The sequence below is a fragment of the Gorilla gorilla genome, chromosome 10, assembly GCF_029281585.2.
Source record: "Gorilla gorilla gorilla isolate KB3781 chromosome 10, NHGRI_mGorGor1-v2.1_pri, whole genome shotgun sequence".
In the NCBI taxonomy this organism is placed as follows: domain Eukaryota; kingdom Metazoa; phylum Chordata; class Mammalia; order Primates; family Hominidae; genus Gorilla; species Gorilla gorilla.
Window position 1 is genome coordinate 9,914,458 of NC_073234.2, and position 22,523 is coordinate 9,936,980.

Genomic DNA, 22,523 nt, shown 5'->3' on the forward strand with positions numbered 1-22,523 from the left:
CACTTCTCATTTCTTTGTGTTGGGAACGCTCCAAATCTTATCCCCTAAATATTTTGAAATACACAATAACTTGTTATAATTGCCCTACTGTGCTATCAAACACTACAGCTTATTTCTTCTATCTAACTAACTACATTTTTTAACCATTAACAAACCTCCCTTCCTAACCTCCTCCTCCCCACATTTCTCAGCCTCTAGTAACCACCATTCTCCTCTCTACCTCCATGAGATCAACTTTTTAGTTCCCACACATGAGTGAGAACCTGCCATATTTGTCCTTCTGTGCCTGGCTTATTTCACTTTGTATAATGTCCTCCAGTTCCCAAAGGTGGATAACATTCTCAATGTTACCAGGCAGCAGAAAGTGAGGCAATAGGATTAAAATATTACAGCCCACGTCAGACTTTTTTTCACTACATCATATAATCCAATGTCTTCACTTAGAAATGATTTTAAGTTACTCTTCTCTCTGCCATCTTATTCATTTCTTATCTCCATTTTTGCTACTATTCTACACATGTCTTAAGTGCATAGTCAAAACAACCTCTCTACTCATCACAGATCATGTGTTTGATCTCTGAATGTGTTTGCTTCATTAATGTTGAATAAATTCATGAGCTGCGTGTGTTATTTTGTTATCTGAAAGGATTAGCATTAAATAAGTGTCTTCTGTTGCATTGTATTAATTTCATATGTGCTCACCTGAAAAGTTATGAGCTATGTGTGTTATATTGTTATCTGAAAGGATTAGCATTAAATAAGTGTCTTCTGTTGAGTTGTATTAATTTCGTATGTGCTTACCTGAAAAGGTAGAGTAGATTCTCCCGCTTCTGCAATGAGATCAATTTTTGCGTGGCTCCACTGAGATTCGGAGAATATGATTATTTTGCCTTGCTTTTGCAAGTTTCCATCTAGAGACGTTCTTGTAAAAACTGAGAGATTTGAATGTTGAGACAAATGATACCAAAACTGCACCTGTTGAAAACATGTTTTCAATGATATAAATATTCCATTGACCTGTCTCTGGTAGTTTTTCCTATAATTTGAAATATTCCTGACCTCAGGTGATCTGCCTGCCTCGGCCTCCCAAAGTGCTGGGATTACAGGCATGAAACACCATCTCTACTAATAATACAAAATAATTAGCCGGGTGTGGTAGTGCATGCGTGTAATCCCAGCTATTGGGAAGGCTGAGGTAGAAGAATCGCTTGAACCCAGAAGGCGGGGAGGTTGCAGTGAGCTGAGATCACGCCATTGCACTACAGCCTGGGCAACAAGAGCGAGACTCCATCTCAAAAAACAAAACAAAACAAAACAACAACAACAAACAACAACAACAACAACAACAACAACAACAAAATATATATATATATATTCCAAACAACTTCTGTGTTAAATATAATCTTCTCAATTCTCCTTTCCCCCAGATGTGTAACCCAGTCATGGGCAGTACCACTGTTTCCATGGAAGTTTCCAGAATCCTTCTCTCTGGCTTCTTACAAATATGAGAGGTACACGTTGAGACTCAACGTTACAAAATCAAGTATTACTATACAAACTTGATGTTTCAAACAAGAAAAACTTTCCTTAAAAATTATTTTCTTAGGTTAATTTTAAAAACTGTAATTAATACTTTATATCAATTTAGTCTCTGTGGTAGCATTAACAAATAACGGGGAAGCTCACAGGATACTGTTCATCAATAATTGAGCCAAGTAAGACAACATTCTTTGAGGGTAGGGAGGCTTAATCGTTTCACTTCCTATTCACCATCAATAATGACACAATCTAAAGGTTTGATGGCTTAACTACATAGTGAAGAGAATAGAGAGGATTATGCCAGGTGCTGATAGCAGTAGCCCTAACATGAAATTGCGTACTGTTATTGATTCAACCAATATTTACTGACCACTTTCTAAGTACCTGGAGCTGTGTGAGGCAAAAATTAATTCCCTCAATGTTGTCTGGATGATTCATTCTGTAAAATATGCCCACAAAACCTCCATTAAAACAAGTTCAGGTACGCTGCAGTCAAATTTTTTTGCTTCTTCTCATTATCATATAACAGGTCCTAAGGCTGTATGTTTTAAAGAAAAACCCAACATTTAAAGATGAGGTCTCACAAAAGTGGAATACTTCTCTTTAGATTCAGTGACATTTTTTCAAGTTCATTATATTTTAAATTCTTTTTTAAAGATGTTTTCCCATTCATCATTGTGCTTTTATACTGATACATGGACAGATACTAGTGTATATATAGGCAAGCCATGTATTTCACTGTTGGGACCCAATTCCAGTGATGAATGTTGACCAAAAAAAAAGTTTTAAATGCTTTTTTAAAAAAATGTTCATTTTAAAACACCAAGCATCTATTTGGTACACATTTTTATCAATGTCTACTTAATTGTGACCACCTGATTTAAAAATTCTGATTGTTTATTTCATTTCAGATTTTATTACTGTGCTTACCTTAATTCACACCTTGACAGGTGAGTTAGAAACAAAAATAATGGAAATGTTTAATTAAATTCCATGGAAAGAGAGGATTCATGTTTCTCAACTGCGATTACATTTTAGATCCCTGCTGTAAATTTCACTATGTCCCAAGCTTGTAAATATGCAAAACAGAGCTTTAAACCTAGTTGTACAAGAGATGTGCATGTCCCATCAGAATTTTGAGCTGTCAAACTGTCACTCAGTACGTCACCAGTGTGAAGTTATTTTAATAGTGTATTAAGTATAAATGCCAACGGGATCCGTGGTCAATGGGATAAGAGCTCAGAACTTATATTTAATTTACTTTTTTTATAGAATTTGCATTATGCAGACTTAAATTCTTAAGTTATTAAATACCAAGGAATGTCCCATTATCTTTTGAATTTTTGAGGGTGAAATCACTGAACAAAAGTTATTGATACAGCCCACAAATTTTTTTAATTCATTGTTTTTCCTTTTTACTTTTATTTTAGGTTCGGGGTACATGTGAAGATTTGTTACATAGGCAAACACGTGTCACGGAGACTTGTATAGATTATTTCGTCACCCAGGTACTAAGCATTGTACCCAATAGTTATCTTTTCTGCTCCTCTCCCTCCTCCACCCTCCCCCCTAAAGTAGACCCCCGTGTCTGTTGTTTCCTTCTTTGTGTTCATTGTTTTTATTATTTAGCTCCCAACTTGTAAGTGAGAACATGCGGTATTTGGTTTCCTTTTCCTGTGTTAGTTTGCTAAGGATAACGGCCTCCAGCTCCATCCATGTTCCCACAAAAGACATGATCTTGTTCTTTTTTTATGGCTGCATATTCCGCAGTACATATGTACCACCCTTTCTTTAACCAATCTGTCATTGATGGGCATCTAGGTTGATTCCATATCCTTGCTATTGTAAATAGCGCTGCAATGACCATTCACATACATGTGAATGTATCTTTATGATAGAATGATGTCTTTTTTTTTTTTTTTTTTGTTAGACAGGGTTTCACTCCAGTTGTTCAGGCTGGAGTGCAGTGACATGATCACGGCTCACTGCAGCCTCAAACTCCTGAGCTCAGGTAATTCTCCCACCTCAGCCTTCTCAGTAATTAGGACTACAGGCTTGCACCACCACACCCAGCTAATTTTTTTAAAAATTTTTAGTAGAGATGAGGGTTTCACCATGTTACCCAGACTGGTCTTAAACTCCTGGACTCAAGCACTCCACCCACCTCAGCTGCCCAAAGTACTGGGATTACAGGCGTGAGCCACTGCACCTGACCTACAGTAGAAAAATTTCTAGTACTGTAGGCATATGTACCCAGTAATGGGATTGCTGGGTGGAATAGTAGCTCTGCTTTTAGCTCTTTGCGGAGTTGCCATACTGCTTTCTGCAATGGTTGAACTAATCTACACTCCTATCAACAGTGTATAAGCATACTTTTTTCTCCACAACCTTGCCGGCATGTTATTTTTTGACATTTTAATAATGGCCATTGTGACTGGTGTGAGATGATATCTCATTGTGGTTTTGATTTGAATTTCTCTAATGATCAATTTTAAGTTATTGATACAAGCTGTGACTTCACATTAGTAGTACTCAAGTATGGAAACTCTGTGCCTCTCAACCTGGTACATGCCGGTAGCAGAACACTAAACCTTAAACTCCAAATCATGAAACGTGTCATAAATTCCTCACAGAATTTATTACAGTAATTTGTATTTTCTAAGTATTCAGTTAATTGCATTAAAAAAAGAAGAAAGAAATGAGAAGACTGTCAGTAAATGCTTATAAACATTCAGAAATATATATAGAGAAAGTAACAGAGAGAGAGAGAGAGGAAAGAGAGGAAGAAAGATAATCTATTCTATGTCAAAAAAATGTATAAGGCATTACAGGTCCTTAGGGACCTTTGAGTCTTTTGGAGGAAGAGTGGCAAAAGAAAATGAACATTTAATTATAATGAGCATAACTAAAAAATTGTGAAAATAGTGTGGCTGTTAAATTTAAATTAATTAAAATTAAACAAAGTGAAAAATTCATTTTCTCAGTTATGGTTTTGTTTTTGTTGTTTTTGTTGTTGTTGTTGTTGTTCTTGAGACAGAGTTTCACTCTGTTGCCCAGGTTGGAGTGCAGTGGCGTGATCACGGCTCACTGCAGCCTCCACTTCCTGGGTTCAAGTGATTCTCCTGCCTCAGCCTCCAGAGTAGCTGGGACTACAGGCACGTGCCACCACACCCAGCTAATTTTTGTATTTTTAGTAGCGATGGGGTTTTACCATGTTGGCCAGGATGATCTCGATCTCCTGACCTTGTGATCTGCCTGCCTCAGCCTCCCAAAGTGCTGGGATTACAGGCCAGAGCCACTGTGCCCGGCCTCTCAGTTGTTTTAAATGCTCAATAGCTCTATGTAGCTAGTAGCTACTATACTTAACATAGGGAACATTGTCCATCATCCCAGAATGTTGCATGAAACAGGTCTGCAAAGCATGTAAGTGAAAATTACACCAAACATTCAAATTTTATTTACTACTTGATCATTTTTAAAGGAAATTTTCTTGATGCATGCCTGCTTCATTCAAAACAAGTTAAGTAAAATGTTAATAAAAAGGGCTTGCTTTTATTTTTATTGGGTCTCCACTAAGGCAGATTTTATATATAGTATGACTATTCAAGACTTTGAATCACTGCATTCAAGAGAATTTCATGTGGTTAAAAAAGTTTCCAACAAACAGTTCTTTCTGAATATTGAAGATAAAAATGGAAGCTCCAATTATTTCATTTTTAATTGTATCCTTATGATTTTAAATTATTTCTATTTTTAAAAAATATATATGTATACATTAAATCATATATTTTACTACCAAAGGAAAGAACATCTGGTGATTTACACCAGTTACTGCATATGGATGAGTACCTAAGCTGGAGAGGGGGTGATAGTCTTAGTTCCATTGGCTCTCGTGTCTGTACAGTGCCTCTGGGACCTTGGGCTCTCTGATACTTCAGTCTGGGACACCCAAGATCATGATTCAGAGGTTCAAAATGAATTCTTCCTTATTTTTCTGTTTTCTTTCTTTCTTTTTTTTTTTTTAATTTTGATCATCTCCTGTTGAAACCCTCCTCTTCAAATTTTCTGCCAATTTTCTCAACTTCCCTATGGACTTTGTTCTAATTCCTTCTCAATCTCAGAGCTCCTTGGTCAGATCTTCATGGCCATTCTCGATTTTACTCCAAACCCTCAGCCACCTCTGCCTTCTCTGCTTCACATCAGACCCTTTATGCCTTCCTCAGTCTGCTTATTGCCACACTTGCTGCACCTTTATAAGATCTAGAATACGAAGATACAGAAGGACAAGAATAGCCAAAAAAGCAAAATAAATAAATGGGAGAAAAGAAAAAAAAAACAAGCTAAGATATCTATAGCTCCTCAAAATTCAGCTGGCAATAAGTATATATTGAAAGAGGGGATCATTCATCACATGCATAAACACACAGACACACACACACATCCCTCACCATTACCATAGTGATTTTTATGGCTCCTAGTCAGTTATGCTTTTTCCTGGGCATTCTTTTCCTGTACAAGCTTATGTTGAGGTTTAGAATCTTCAATAAAACAGAATCTGTTTTTCCCGTTTAAATGATTAATCTTTATGTGCTTTGATATACAGATTGGAGAGAGCACCTGCTCGCCCTTTCCTCTGTAGACTGTTGCTTCCTCTAGAATTCATCAGCTATTCTAACATTGATCTTTGGATTAAACACAATGACCAGGGAATAGAGCACAACTGCACCATTGCAGGACATGATCCAAAATTACTTTTTTTCTAAATTGTTCTTTGACTCCAGTTCATTGTCCTACTTTGGGGACATTGTAAGACATGGCCTTTTAAAACTCTTTGAGAGAGATTTGTAGAGTGTTATTATTATACTGGACTCACCCTCTTGTAGTTTGCAGCATTTTACACTGAATTGCTGTCAGTATCCCCCACTAAACAACATTTTGTTAGAGCAAGCATGTGTTTAGGTTGTTGTCATTATATTCCCTGCATCGAGGACTGTGATCAACACACAATAGATAAGCAATATATATGTGTTGAATCGTAGGTATAATGTTTACTTTGGTAATATAGCAAACACTCGGGAGAAGTCTCAGAAGAACTATTTTCAGTTTTGTTTATTTCTCTTTACTTCCTTGAATCTGAACCACATGTGGCCCTCTCTGCATTGGCAGACTCAAATGTGGAGGCTGGCCCTCATAAACTTTACTTTGGGATCCAACCTATCTCTGGTTTCAACTACCTTTGTCCTGACTTTCTCATTCATATTTGTAAAACAATCTATGAATTATCTTTTACTGAAGGAATATTAATGTACTTGCAAAACAAGTTGGAGAATTAAAAACAAAAGAAAGATCAATAGATGAACATACAAACTAACTTTGAAAGCAAAAGCTTCATATTATCCATCTTCCTGTATTTAATTGTGAAGTCCTAAAAGTAAGAGATTATGTTACTTACACAGTAACTCAAATATGAAAACTCAGAAAATATTAGTACCCACATTAATCCCCTTCATACTTTACATTTCCTAGTTAATTGTAAACAGTAACAGCATTTCAACAGCAGTAAGATAGAATAGCTTTGGGCTTCCTCGTGTTCTGTTTGTCCTATCTTGTATTTCAAAGAAAAATGCCAATTTTCCACTAGTGGCTGAAAGGACTTTTGAAGCATAAATTAAAGTCCGCATCTTGAACAATGATTAGCTGCAAGAACAATTGTCCATGCTGATGGCATGTGTTGGCCACATATGAAGTACAAGGTAATCCATGCAAAATGACCCTAAAATCGTGCTGTTAGAAATGGCAACTCATGAGAAAGCTCAACTTGCTTTAAATTCCTTTCAAAAAAAGAAAAAGTTCTTAACTGTATTAGTCCGCTAGGATTATGTAGGAAAAAAAAACATATAATTTCAGAAAATGAAGGCTTTAATCATATCAAAGTACCCCACACTGGTTATCTCACTGCTTGACTCTACTACCTTATAATGAAGAACATTGGTTCCATGAAAGCACTATTATTAATACGTTCCAATTCAGAGGATTGGCTAGATTTTCCAGTTACCCAAGAAGGTAAGAATTTGTTTTGTTTGCTTATTCTGTAACTTTTATGTAAGAAAATATCGACCGGGTGCGGTGGCTCACACCTGTAATCCCAGCACTTTGGGAGGCCAAGGCGGGTGAATCACGAGGTCAGGAGATCGAGACCATCCTGGCTAACATGGTGAAACCCCGACTGTACTAAAAATACAAAAAATTAGCCAGGAGTGGTGGTGGGCACCTGTAGTCCCAGCTACTCAGGAGGCTGAGGCAGGAGCTTGCAGTGAGCCCAGATTGCGCCACTGCACTCCAGCCTGGGCGACAGAGTGAGACTCTGTCTCAGGAAAAAAAAAAAAAAAAAAAAAAAGAAGAAAGAAAGAAAAAGAAAATATCACATATTGCCACAAACTTATTAAAAAATTCATATTATAGTCTTAGAAAAATCCTGAGAACCTTAGCTATGTGTATCTCAGACTATCAATAACATTCTCCTACAGTCTACTCCTACTTCCTAAACTGGAAAGCATTACAAGGTAACTCAAATATCCTTCCTGCTAACTCAAAGACTCCTAAAATTCAAGCACATAGAGAAAAGCGTGAAAAACAAATATCTATTCTGGCAGTCTGCAGTGGCGCCTTGAAACAGTCTCAGTTTTTCAAAAACCAAGGCAAACCATTAAGTCAGTATCCATAGCCTTTAGAGATCGAAGCCTTGGTTTTGAGATAAACTACCAAGCACCCAAAATGTCCATGACAGCATTTTCACTGAGACCCCACCTAAATAACACCCCAACCCCAACTAAGTTACCAATTTAAGCAAAAATTAAGTGTCCTCAAGTGGAAACAATGATAAACTGAAACTCAATCCCAGTGACCACAAATCAATGGCTATCGGGAAGCATACAATGATGGGAAAGGTAGATTACATTTTAAAATCATATACATGCATATGATTTCTCAGTGACTCTAGGTGAGTCATAGGAATTTCTAATACACTCTTAAGATCTTCAAATTTCTGTAAAGCAGGCAGAATTAACACATCATATTCCTTTACATTCAATTTTTTCTATATATCTAACATTTGTGATCTCATCACTTTAATGTATGACCTTGAATTAAATCTAAGTTAGCTTGTACTTTCAAAGAAGAAGTGCTTCTGGAGTTTCTCCTCAAAAAAAAAAAACACTCTATATCTATCTTTCTCTTTTTCTGTCTATATTATAGGATTTAATTAAAATAAAGAGGTGGGAATGGGTAAAAGGCATTTGGATAAAATGGAAATGGAGACCAGGCATTTGCTTTAATTCTTATTCTCACAAAGAAATGGGGAAAAAAAAAACAAAAGAAAGGAAAAGAAAGTATCTTTAGGACTTTAAAAGAAAGTATCTATGGACACCACTATTAAGAACTCAGGGCACTCCCACTTAGACTTATACAAAACTGAAAGTATAATTAGGTTTATACCTCGGAATAATATGTCATTTATCACCAGGAATGCCCAAGTAAACTGCTCTAACACTACACTTACAGGCAATGAATTTACTGTGTGGCACTATTGATCTCTTCATTATTTTCTGATAAGTAAAGACGAAAAAATTAGCTGAAATCCTAAGGGCCGAGAGGCATGTTGGAGCTCTCAAAAGGACTGAAAATAAGACAAGCTGAATACAGACCTCTGATTTAGGTGTTACTTTTATGGAAAGCAAAGGAATTATGTTTACTGAATTAACATTATATTTGGTACATATATACCAATGTTTGGTACAAACATTGTTTACCTACTATGTACCAAATATTTTGCCAGGTGCTTTATTTAATCACATTTTAATCCTTGACATTATTCCATATAATCGTGTATGCTTCCAATGTAAACTCTGACATTTAATCCATACAATCATGTATGTTTCTGGTGTAGACACTGAGTCTCAAAAGGAATATACAATTTATCTGAGCCACAGTTAGAAAGTGGCAAAAGAGACTTGAACCAAGTCTAACTAGTCCATCCTCTCTAATATGCTGCTGAAATAAAATGGGTATTTCACTCCTTAGTTTGTGTTTGCCTGGCACCAGAGGACTCATTTAAAAAACTCAAATTTCAGTAAATATAATCATTTCCATTTGTCTTTCTTTCAACAAACACTTATTTAACTGACTTTATTTTTCTCAATGTACATTGTTGGCCAAAAATTTTGGCAACACGTATCCGCAGCTTTAGATTATTGAAATGGCTGTGTGAAAAGAATATAAAATAACAGAAAGCTTTAATAGCCCTCAAAAGAATGGTGCCAGTTATGTGTTACAAATGGTCTTCTAGAAGGACATAGCATTTTGTGTTGAAATAGCGCATGTAAATCTCTTAATTCATTATTAAAGTGCTAGTAAAACATGGCGGGCATTTACTAGCAGAGTAACCCAAGCTCAGCGATTTACAACCACAGAATGGCCAGTGGAAATTCAGAACAGTTGATTACCTGACATGGGGTAGAGGCAGTGAGCAATTTTGTAAGAACAGGACTTCCAAGCTTGGCCACCCCGGGGGAGCGCTGTGCCTCCAAATAAATAAACGATCCTGCAAAAACAAAGGGAAAGTCATACGGATGCAAGTTCTCTTACACACTTAGCTGTTCTTTGCTCCACAATCTTATCCTTGCACATGCTAAACTATCAATTAGATAAAGAAAAGTACATTTTTTACATATTTACTATTATGGTTTGTAGATAACAAATAGCATTTATACCGGTATAACATTAAATACCTAAAATAACATTTAATCAATTAAAACAAGCTCTTGATCCAAATCACATAAACAAACATTTCTGTTGGCTTCATTTATGTCATAGAGTTTGACATCAAATTAAATGAAGCTTCTAAGCTGACAATTAGATATTCAACACACCCTTATGAAATACCCACAAGAGCTTTATTTTTTAGTTTCTTCACAAAGTACCGAAGGATATGAGCTTATGGAATGAATTTTAGTTTCTCCCGGGTCTTACGTGTTTGACATTGTTGTCTGTGCTAGAGGGGATTAAAGCTTAATTGAAGATCTAATCTGAACATTAACAAAATCACCACTTTTTGATTTTAACTACGACGGATGTGCTCATCGCAAATGTGCAGGGGATAACATCTCTCAGCAGCTTAAAAGATCACAGGTTCAGAGCTGCTGTCTGGGGTAGTTTCATTGAATATTGAAGACTTACAAGGAAGGCTATACCCAACAATGTCAAGGTCTGATACTGCCCTTTGATAATCACAGTGATAGGCAATTTGGAAAACCAACTATTTTCATTGGAAAATACCGTATTCAGAGAGTGATTTTCCTAGATACAAGTCAATGCCGACTGCACACAAAGGAAAGGATTTAGAATTAGAAAGTATTATTTTATAGACTCCATCACATGTTTAACCAAACAACCAAGGATGTGAGTCAGCAGTGTCATCTTTGAGTGGGAAAAATAGAACCCAGTTTATATTGTTTTTAAATCTCAAAACCTACTTGGAAAGATAAAGTTTATTGTCCCCAAATTCCAAATTACAGGTAATGGAAACAGTGCATGCGAACAAGTTCATTAAATTCTCTATGCTTCACCTAAAAAGGAAAAGAATGGGAAAAGTTGATTTTGAAAAATTCTTCCACCTAAAAATGCTCAGGTTTAGGTAAAATTCAAATGAATATTTTTAAAAAGATGATCAAAATTCTAAAAACAAATGAACCGATATTCAAAGACCTTACTCCTCCAGTCATTCAAAAGAATATACACAATTTCAAACAAGCTGGTTAATGAAGGTGAGAACATGTACACATTAAGACGCCAAAATCTAAATGAAGCAAAAGGCCTGAATAAATCGTTTAGACAACAAAAGTAACTGAAAAAGTAATGAAAAGAAAATCTAGAGAGAAACGTATGGTCCCACATCTGAGTTAAATTTAATTTTCTTTTCTTTTTTTTTTTTTTTTCCTGAGACAGGGTCTGGCTCTGTCACCTAGGCTAGAGTGCAGTAGCATGATTGTGGCTCACTGCTGCCTGGAACTCCTGGGTTCAAACAATCCTCCAGCTTCAGCCTCCCACTGGGTGTACAGGAGCACACTACCACATACATTTTAAATTTTTTTGTAGGGGCAGAGTCTCAAACTCCTGGCCTCAAGCAATCCTCCTGCCTTGGGCCTTCAAAGTGCTGGGATTTCAGGCATGAGCCACTGCATCTGGCTCCCTATTTAATTTTTAAAAAACAAATATTTGCAACATTATTAGAGAAACCTCAGATCTTAGAAAAATATGGAGAGCTCCCTGATTCATATTAGGTTGCCAGAATATCTTTAATTTTTAGTAAAATGGATGAAAATAGGACAAAATTTAAAACTCTAGAGAGCAATCTCACTTGTGAGCATAGGAACAAATATTCTAATTAAAATGATGTCGAATAAATTTGAAATTGTTATCCAAAAATAGTGTGTCTTGATTAATCTGAGCCTTCCAAGAATGTAGGTTTGGTCTAATTTAGGAGCTCGGTCTCCATATTCAGTTACAAAAACAAATGAAAGTGTCAAGTCATAGAATCCTATCTAAATGTTGAAAAGACTATGAAAAACCAGTGAACAATTTCAAGTCACAAATCTTAGTAAAATAAAAGGAAATAATTAAATAAAGACTAGTGAACAACCTCAAAATAAATAGCATTCTAAATGGCAAATGATAAACCAATATTAATTAAAATGGGAAATGACATATTTCTGTCACAACTATCAATTAGAGATAATATTAGGCAATATTTATAATCTTAGACTAATATTATCTTAAAGGTCTGGTGAGTGTAGAAGTCAAGGAAATAAAATATCTAGTAGACATTATAGAAAAAGAGAAGTAAATTTCCCATGTTTTACCAATAATATAATTGTAAAAATAGAAAGCCAAAGTATTCCATTTTTTATAATTATAGTATCATTTAGAAAATTTGGTAAGCTAAATGGAAACAGATATATTACACAATTACTTATCTTAGCAGTAAGTTTCCAGATACATAAACAGCAAGAAATGTCCAACTCCTGATAGCAAAATTAATTTTTTTAATGTAGGAATAAAATTTAACAGAAAAGGGACACGATTTATATGAAGAACATTATAAACTTTCTGAAAGACTGCAAACTCTCTGGTTAGATGAAAAGAGATAACATGTTTCTAGATGGAAAGATAATCGAATTAAAATATGAAGTTACTGACCATTGATTTGGAAGCTAAATGCTATCCTATGATAATTTTAACCAAATATTTATAAAGTTGACAATATTGCGTTAAAATTAATATGTGCAGGTAAGGGGTATAGAGAGTCTAGACTCTGACCACAGGCCCAGGGACTTCTAGGAACACGTCCCTTGATTTATCTTCCTATCAGCCTGCTCTAAACAATGAGCCAAGTTAGAGAAATGTGGAATTTACCAGTTTTATTCCTGGTCATGGCAAGGAGTTTACTTCTGGTAATCAGAATTGTTTATTGTAAAACTCTTACACACCCACATACCCCAGAGTGGCTATGTGACCAGCACAATATAAAAATTAAAGGACAGAGTGAATAGTCTCCCTGGGTTAAAGTGTTCACATCTGACTCGACCTCACCTTCTGCAAAACAGGTACCTTGTTAATGCACTGGCCTAGAAGTAACACCTTACATGTCTTAAGAACGTTAGAGGCCAGTCTCTATAACTTTCACAAATGCAAAAGTTATAAACAAGCATTACCATATAGAATAAAGAAATGAATAATAAATAAAATTACTCCAGTTAGGTTTGGTTCAGGAGTGCAAGAGGGGTTTAATATTTAAAAAATCAATTTACCTTATAGACAAAAAAGATAATCTGACAATCATATCATAATAGATGCTGAAAAATACTGAAAACTTTTAACATACACTCAATTTCTTAATTTTTTTAAAAAGCACACTCTTGAATAGAAGGGAACATTTTTATCTGATAAAGAATACAATTTTTCAGTAAGCATGGCACTTAAGGTTCAACTATTGACAGCTTTTCCTCTGAGAGAGAAATAAGACAAGTCTAGCAGCTACCACCAGTTCTATTCAACACATTCTAGAAATTCTGTCCAGTACATAAAACAACAAAAGGAAGATAGAACTGTTAATATTTAGAAAAAAGGAAATAAAATTGCCATTATTTGCAGACAAAATAATTGTGATCCTAGAAAATAAAATATATATGTATAAGTTCCTAGCTATGATAAATAAAATTAGCAAGGCCACTGGATACAAGGTCAATATTTTCTATAAAAATACACTTCTATATGTCAGCAATAATCAAAATCAGAAGTTCTTTAAAAGTAACACAAAAACCTAGGAAAATACTAGCAAAAGATTTTCAAAATCTCTACCCCGAAAGCTGTAAAATATTACTTAGTAAAATTAAAGAACCCAAATAAATTGAGACATTGGAAACATTTGAAAAAAATATTTTTCAGTGAAATGCAAATAAATATTACATATGAGAAATCATTGTACACCCATTAATTGGAAATTTTTATAGAGAATTATAATGCCTCTTGCTGGTAGGAAAATAGGAAAAAGTAGTCCCATTTTGTCACTAAAAATTGAAGTACTAAAGTTTTAGGGTAAATGAATCTATAAATGTTTATTGAAAATATAAATACATATCTTGCTTAAAAAATATAGAAGTCTCACTCCTAGTTATTATCTATTGCATAAAATCGAAAGTATCCTACAGGAGGAAATGTGTACAAGAATAAATTTGAAACATCGTCATGATATTGATGTCACTGGATAGGGGAATAGCTAGATACATTATGGTATATCCAAATCAAATAAATTTAGCTAAATAAACAAACATGAATCCAGTATCACAGACTGGATTTTATCTTCTGTCTTAAATGAGCAAAAGAAAAATATTAGAAAAAAAGCATATTTAGCATGGACTGTCAAATATAGGACAATGGGAATGTAAGATAGTGATAGATCACAGGATAGTGATCTCTGAGAGAGGGGAAACAAATGAGTTAAGTCCTGTAATTCCCACAGCTTACTGCCTAGACAGAGTTTCCAGGTGCCTGTGCAGAGGGGAAACACAGGAGTGTGGTAGTCTCCTCAAGTTGAAACAGATAGAGTCGGTGCTTTGGGGAGACCCACATGGGTAGAATTCATAAGACAGAGTGCCAGCTGCCCCTTTCAGGTACTGGAGCTTTGAAAAGACAGCAAGCTCCCGAGATCTGCAGACAGTCCTCCCTAAATTGCCATGTAAGGACCGATCATGTGCATGGATTGGAGAAAACTACCTGAGTCTGGGGGTAAAAACACCTGAAATGAATAGCTGGAACATTTCCCGAAGGTCACAGAAAGTCAGGAATGGTAGAGTTCTCTCACCAACCAGAGTGCAAAAAAACAAAAACAAAAACAAAAACAAAAACAAAAACAGACATAGGCATTGGATAGAGAACTCAAACCAAATAAACACTTATGTCCAGACAAAAACACGTATGCAAATTTAATGGTGTTTTTACTCATATTTGACAATATTTGGAAACAATCTAAGTGTCCTTCAGCTGGTTAGTGGATAAATGAAGTGTGGCTCATCCACACAATGGACCCAACTATTCAGCAGTGAAAAAGGAAGGAATTGTGGCTGAAGCCAGCGACATGGATGAGTCTCAAGTCCTTTATGCTAATTGAAAGAAGGCAGAATCAAAATGCTACATATGATATGATTCCATTTTCAAGACATTCTGGAACAGGCATACACTAGGGCTAGAAATCAGATCATTGGTGTCAGTGGTGGGAGGTGGGAGAATTATTGAGTACATAATGGCACAGAACAATGTGTTGGGCAGGAATAGAATTGTTTTATATCTTCATTTTTGTGATGGTTACACAATTGTGTATGTATGTCAGAACTCAGTGAACTGTACACTAAAATGGTTGAATTTTACATTTAACCAATACTTTATCACAAAAAATGAAAAAAATAGATAGTATTTGATGACTTGGAGCAACTGCCATAAGCTATCTTTAGTAAGAAGATAGGGACAATAGTTACAAGATAATATATTTCTTAAAAAACAAACAATCACAGAAACACATATAATTTTGAATATGTATGTATCTACTATATATATATCTGTGTGTGACTATATGAGCATAGATAAAAGTGGAACATAATTAACATGAGTTGCCTATTTCGATGGAAATTTAACAGAGTAGGAATAGGAAGGTAGAAACGAAGCAAAAAAGGCAGGAAGGAAATTCGAGGCTTAATTACACACATACACACAAAAACTACATAATATCAACATATCCAGCCTGGTCAACACGGTGAAACCTCTGGCTCTACTAAAAATACAAAAACAAAAAACCAGCTGGGCGTGGTGGTGTGCACCTGTAGTCCCGGCTACTTGGGAGGAAAAGGCAGGAGAATTGCTTGAACCTGGGAGGTGGAGTTTGCAGTGAGCATGGATCACACCACTGCACTCCAGCCTGAGCAACTAAGTGAGACTCTGTCTCAGCTAGTTAGATGGATAGATAGATAGATAGATAGATAGATAGATAGATAGATAGATAGACAGATAGACAGATTTAAAAGCTGCAATCTATATGTTTAAGGCTGTAAGAGCAAAATGAACTAGAACTCCACTTTCTTAGATATCGGAACTATTAGGCTGCCTCTGACTCTACCAGAAATTTCCATTTCACTTTCCTTTCCCTTCCTGGTCCTTTTTCATTTTTTTTTAATTCTCCTCCTCACTTGCAATTTAAAACCACTACTGATTCTCTTTAAGGTTTGATCATGGCAATCATGGGTAAAGAGATGTTGACCCCGTGATCCAGATATATATATATATATTTTTTTTAATTGGCCCTTTCTAAAATGAGAAAGACTGCGTTTTTGTCCCTCACACTCTGGGTGAGACCAGCTGCCCCTAGTTTTATCAGTCATATTGTTATCTTTCACTATTCTTCAACTCACCGGAAAAGAATGGGTCTTTCAACATCTAACACAGGGGCTCTATTAGAATCTTTTTAATGCAAATCATAGTTATGTAGTAATTATAAGATGGCAAAAGACTAAAGGTGAATTACAAACATATTTTCTAATTGTCTTATCTGGTGTTTTTCCTAGTCTTATTAGAATGGACAACAAATATCTATTAATGTTTATGGAGCTCTTACTACATGGAAAAACCTTCACAGGTGTTACTTCATTTAATCCTCATGACAACTCCACAGGGAAGCTACTTTTCTTTTCTCTATTTTCTATCTAATAAAACTGAAGCACCCTAATATTTAGACATGGGTGCAGTGTCAACATCGTGTCGGAACCCTGGGCAGCCCGTGCTCTTCCCTAACTGCTTATGGTATGCTCACATCAGACCACCATGACACACTGCCCGCACAGCTTCCCTTTGAGAATCACTGCCTTGGCTTAGGCCTTCATCATCTCTCACTGATATTTCTTCAGCACATCCATGTTTTTTTGACTCCAGCCTTCCACCCTCTCCATTCTCCTCATCTCAGACAGAACAGCCCTTTAGAGCAAATTTGATTGGTCACATGCTTTAACATGACTACCTGGGTCACCATCATCCTGCAGACACATTTCCAATTCCTCAGCACTCTCTAGAGTCCCCTTCCTTCCTCTCCTGTTTCATCAGTTCTCTTCTCCCTGTCCAATCACACACGTCTTTCATCCCTAACTACTCCCATCTTTCTGCCCTCTTTGGGGATTCTTCCCTCCAATTAGGACATGATCCCTCCCACCTCTCTTTGGTTCCGTCTTCTCTCAGTAATTCCTTACTTCTGGCTTCCTGACTACTTTTCATTTCCCTTCAGTGCTCAGTTCAGGAGTCATCTCCTTCAACAAGTCATCTCGAATCCATCTGAATCACCTTCCATCCCTCTTAAAGCATCCTTCATAACCGATTGCAATTCCTTGCTTATCTACTTAAGCTACCAGACTGAGACCACCTCAAAGGCAGGGATCGTGGCATCCATCTTTGTGCATCCAGGTATCATCTATGCTATGTATTTAATAATTGGCTTGAACAGAGAAAAAGAAGTAAAATATTATATGAGTTTAGAGAAAATGTGTTGTTAATACATAGTTCCAATGATTTTAAACTTTTCTATTTTAAACTTTAAACTTAACTTTGTCTGCTACAAAATGTTAAAGAAATGAGTCATGGCACAAAAGCAAAAATTAAGAACTTACCACACTGTTAAACAATTAACTAGGTTTATGGTTGTAGCCAACAGATGGATGGTTGAATTTTCCCACCCCATCCCCTAGCACCCTCACCCACTACCACCAACCCCAATTTCCAATGGCTGTAATTAAAAATATGATCAATACTTATTTTTGGTATAATTCTTTGGAAGTCTGAAAGAAGAAACAAATAGGATAATGTTCAATGAGGTTGAAAGATGATCTATAGTATAAGTACAGTTGTGCTATTGTAAGGTTTGCCAGGTGTGGTGGCTCCCTCTTGTAATCCCAGCACTTTTGGGAGGCTGAGGTGAGAGGATTGCTTGAGGCCAGGAGTTTGAGATCAACCTGGGCAACATGGCGAGACACTCTTTACTTAAAACATATACATTTAAAAAGTAAAGTTAACACAATGCTAACGTATATGGGGAATGACATCCGATGATAAATGTGAACAAAACAAAAGAGAAAAGAGAACAAACCCTTTCTGTTTTATTGGAGTTTCACAGACACTTATTGGAATACCACAGGTAGTTATGGTTCCTCTATTTTAAGATGATATGTAAACACTGGAATGATGGTTAAAAATATATATGTGGAAGAATAAGACTGTTTATTATAAAGAAGCCTGAAGACTGATTAAATTGCATTCAAGTATTTGTAAATTTATTTCACAGATAGTGCTAAATCTCTGTTCTCAGTTCCCAGAAACAAGATTAGACTATTTTTCTTCCTGTTTTGAAAAAATTGGATTGCTCTAAAAAGAAGGCAAGCCTACTGTACTTGATTCTGGGCAACTTGAGAAAATGATCAGAAAACTTTTCCACCTCTTTATGCCTTTAACCCAACTTATAAAAATTGCAACAACAAACATGTTGGTGATTAAAACAATGCTCCTTTCAGGGAACTCAATTACCCGCCAATTATTAACTTGGTCAGGAGGTTTTAAAGCAAGACAAACCAGAGTTCCATGTATACAGTCTACAGAATAGAAATGAAAATACACAGTATCATCATTCCACAACATGCAAGAAAGAAAACTATTTTTTTTTTTAAAGAGGAAAATGTCCTACCATGATTTGTTTGCTGTGTGATCAGCTGCAGGAAAGTGGTGCTCTCCATTATTCAATCGTTTCATCAGCTTCCAGTGTGAATCTTCTGTGAGAAACGGCTCCCAACCGCAGAAACCCGACTCAAAGTCACAGGCGAGATGCTTTGCTGTTACACGTAGAAGAGAAAATAGGTGAGGAGAAATGAAGAGCATGCAGGCAAACACTGCTCTACACTAGCTAATCATCTTAGGAGGCCTGCAAAATTATTCTGCTTGGTAGTGAATATTCTCTAATGATCAGAATATCTTTCCTTTATCTAGTCACACACAATATCTCAGGTGCTGTGTGAGGCATGACCCTTCCACATGCTTCCATCTGTAAGTCTGGTACATTTCATTCTGGTTGGCCATCTCCATTTTATTTGATGATGCAAGGTGGAACTCCAAAGCTTTTCAGGGAGTAACTAATTTGCTTGCCCAGTATAAACCTGCTGAGATGGTAGTTTAAATGAAAAAAATCCACTGGGAAGGGGGAAGTTTAAATTAATTCTGGACTCACAAATAACTTGAGGTCAGCATCTCAGTATGCATTTTATTATTCTATCCTAACACTTTCTCAAAAAAAAAATACCTAGCCATTTTGGAATTGCAGGTAAATTAGATATTCGGAACTGAGCTGGTGTTATCTTTTGCCTTTTTTTTTTTTTTAAGGCAGAGTCTCGCTCTGAGGCCCAGGCTGGAGTGCAGTGGTGCAATCTTGACTCACTGCAAGCTCCACCTCCCGGGTTCACGCCATTCTCCTGCCTCAGCCTCCCGAGTAGCTGGGACTACAGGCGCCCACCACAACGCCCGGCTAATTTTTTATATTTTTAGTAGAGATGGGGTTTCACTGTGTTAGCAAGGATGGTCTCGATCTCCTGACCTCGTGATCCACCCGCCTCAGCCTCCCAATATGCTGGGATTACAGGCGTGAGCCACCGCACCCGGCCCAACATTTTTTTTTACATGAAAGACATCTGGAGACAATATCACAGTAAAAATTAATGCATCATACAAGATCCTTGGTTTAAATTTCTTTCATTTGACTATTATACCAACGTCCCCTGTGAAGGTACACAATTCATATTAGCATTTAAAATTGTTTTTAAAGTCCTATAATTTAAAAAACCCCTTTTTCATGGAATTTCCTGAACTATTTTGATTTGAAGATATATCTATCATGCCAACTTTTTTGGAACACAGTGAAGTAGATTCTATATATATATATATTTTTTTTTTTCCTATATGAGTTATTGAAATTTTATATATAAATACAAATGTGTATTTTATTGTGGTAAAATATACATGACATAAATGTAACATTTTAACAATTTTTAATGTAAGCTTCTATGGTATTAGGTACATTCCCATTGTTGTACAACCATTATCACCATCCATCTCCAGAACTTTTTCATTCCCAAACTGAATCTCCACCCCCATTAAGCAATAATTTCCATATCCCCTCCCCTCAAACCCTGGCAACCACCATTTTACTATCTGTCTCTATGAGTTTGCCTACTTTAGGTACTTCATATAACTGGGACCAAACAATACGTGTCCTTTTGTCTCTGGCTTATTTCAAGGTTCATCCATGTTGTAGCGTGTGTCTGAAAATTAGATCTATTTCATGTACAAACTGTTCAGGGATCCAATGTGTATCTTTGGACATGTTTGGCACGTTGTATTTTAATTATTTTGATAGAGATTTTTAAAACATATTGCATATATATGTATTAATTTTTTAAGCTTTATTGATGTATAAGTGACAAACAAAATTGTAACTAAGGTACGCAATGTAATGTTTTGATATACATACACATAGAGAAAGGATTACCACAGTAAAGCTAATTAGCATCATTTCATCATATAGTTACCTTTTGTGTGTGTGATCAGAACATTTCAGATCTACTCTCAGCAAATTTCAAGTATACAATACAGTGTTATTAACTATAGTCACCAGGCTGTACACTAGACTCCCAGAACTTATTTATCTTGTAAGTGAAAATTTGTATCTTTTGACCAACACCTCCCCATTTCGGCCAGGCCTCAGCCCTGGACAACTGCCATTCTACTCTCTGTTTCTACAAATTCAACTTTTTTAGGTTCCATGTATAAGTGAGATCGTGCTGTATTTGTCTTTCTCTGTCTGGGTTATTTCATTTTGCATAATCCCCTCCAGGCTCATCATTGTCACAAATAGCAAGTTTTTTCTTCATTATTGCTGAGTAATATTTCATTGTGAACACATATACATTTTATACACACACACACACACACACACACACACACACCCCACTTGTTTGATCCATTCTCAGAGACTTCAGTTGTTTTGGCTGGATATTTTGAATAATGCTGCAATGAACATGAGGGTGCGGATATATTTTAATCTTAACTGCCCTCATTTAATACAGGATTATGTTAATGAACATCAAAAATCTATTGTTTGGTTTTAGAGAAATTTTACTCAGAGTTCATCAGTTAAAGTAATATTTTAAGATCATGACAAAGCTTTCTCTTGCATATTTAATCACTACAGCATATGAGCAGACAAGAAAGAATGTCATTGTGCAGCTGGGAAAAATTCTGGATCATGAAAAGTAAAATATTTTATGAATCCTCCAGAAGTTAATCAGCTCTCTGTGAAATAAGAAAGAAAGCTATGTATGGGAAATGAATGGGGAATATTTCATTTAATGAGAATATATTATATTCTAACAGGATTATATTATAAATATTGTGTTAATATACATTAAAAATACACATTATAAATATTTTATTAATATTGATGCTCTTAAGGACTAGCAAAGTAAAGAGAGTTTTTGCTTCTACCCTGAGATAACTCTGACTTGTTTGCCTTTAGTTTTTATCAATTTTTTTAGATGCCATCTGTTTCTTCCCCTAGCTGTCTTCCTTCCTGAAGCCTCTTTGGTACAGTGGTTCTCAAAGTTTCATATGCAGACAAATCACCTGGGACCTTGTTCCATGTAGCTTTTGGTTCTGTAAGGCTGGGTCAGGGCCTGAGGTTCTGCATTTCCACTAAGTTCCCAGGTAATGCTGATGCTCTGGTCCATGGAGTCTGCTGTTGCAGCAAAACCCACAGGCCATTTTTATTAACTGATTTTGAAAAGCCACCGGTCTGGAGGCTATGTTATGCCATATATTAAAATAATACCTAAAAGTAAGAGCAACTTAATAATGAGAGAAGACCTGAGAGAGTCTGCCTTTGGGGAAAAGCACATTGGCTGTGGAATACCAACTGACAATCCTCACGAGTTCATATTTACTCATTCTCCAGAATTTGGTAAGTATTCCTGGTGCTATTCAAACTGCCTGCACAAGCTATACCCTCCTAGAGATTCATTCTAAAGTGCATAAAAAATATGTATTTTTTTCTTCTGCTTCATGAACATGGAAGAATCGTTTATGAAAAAAACTTGATATTACAAATTCAAATTTGTAAAACACAAATGTTTCCGTATGTGTAAAATGTTTCAATATGGTTTTAAATTTCAAAGGAAAGCCTCTTTTATTTTGTAAGAATATACATATGCACGTGTCTATATGCAAAAATATATTAAATACTTTAGTGCAGCAAATAGTGTAAATTCATATCAATTCTAATAATCCAAATCTATATAATTTCA

At 35.9% G+C, this 22,523-nt stretch overlaps 1 protein-coding gene across 1 annotated transcript; it reads right to left on the minus strand.

The window, feature by feature from the left end:
• Positions 1 to 753: 753 nt before the first annotated feature.
• Positions 754 to 19,001, minus strand: LOC129525778 (MAM and LDL-receptor class A domain-containing protein 1-like). The gene is made up of 3 exons (XM_055357453.1): positions 18,863 to 19,001; positions 10,041 to 10,138; positions 754 to 975 (listed from the first exon to the last, which is right to left on the minus strand). Exons 1-3 carry the CDS (start codon positions 18,909 to 18,911, stop codon positions 754 to 756), a joined length of 369 nt encoding a protein of 122 aa, XP_055213428.1. The 5' UTR covers positions 18,912 to 19,001.
• Positions 19,002 to 22,523: the final 3,522 nt, after the last annotated feature.

Coding starts and splice junctions, on each gene's coding strand:
- LOC129525778 (XM_055357453.1), bottom strand. CDS start 18,911: ATGGAGAGCACCACTTTCCTGCAGCTGATCACACAGCAAACAAATCAT. Junction 10,139..18,862: donor CACACAGCAAACAAATCATG/GTAGGACATTTT, acceptor TTGTTTTTGCAG/GATCGTTTATTTATTTGGAG. Junction 976..10,040: donor CTGCCTCTACCCCATGTCAG/GTAATCAACTGT, acceptor TGTTTTCAACAG/GTGCAGTTTTGGTATCATTT.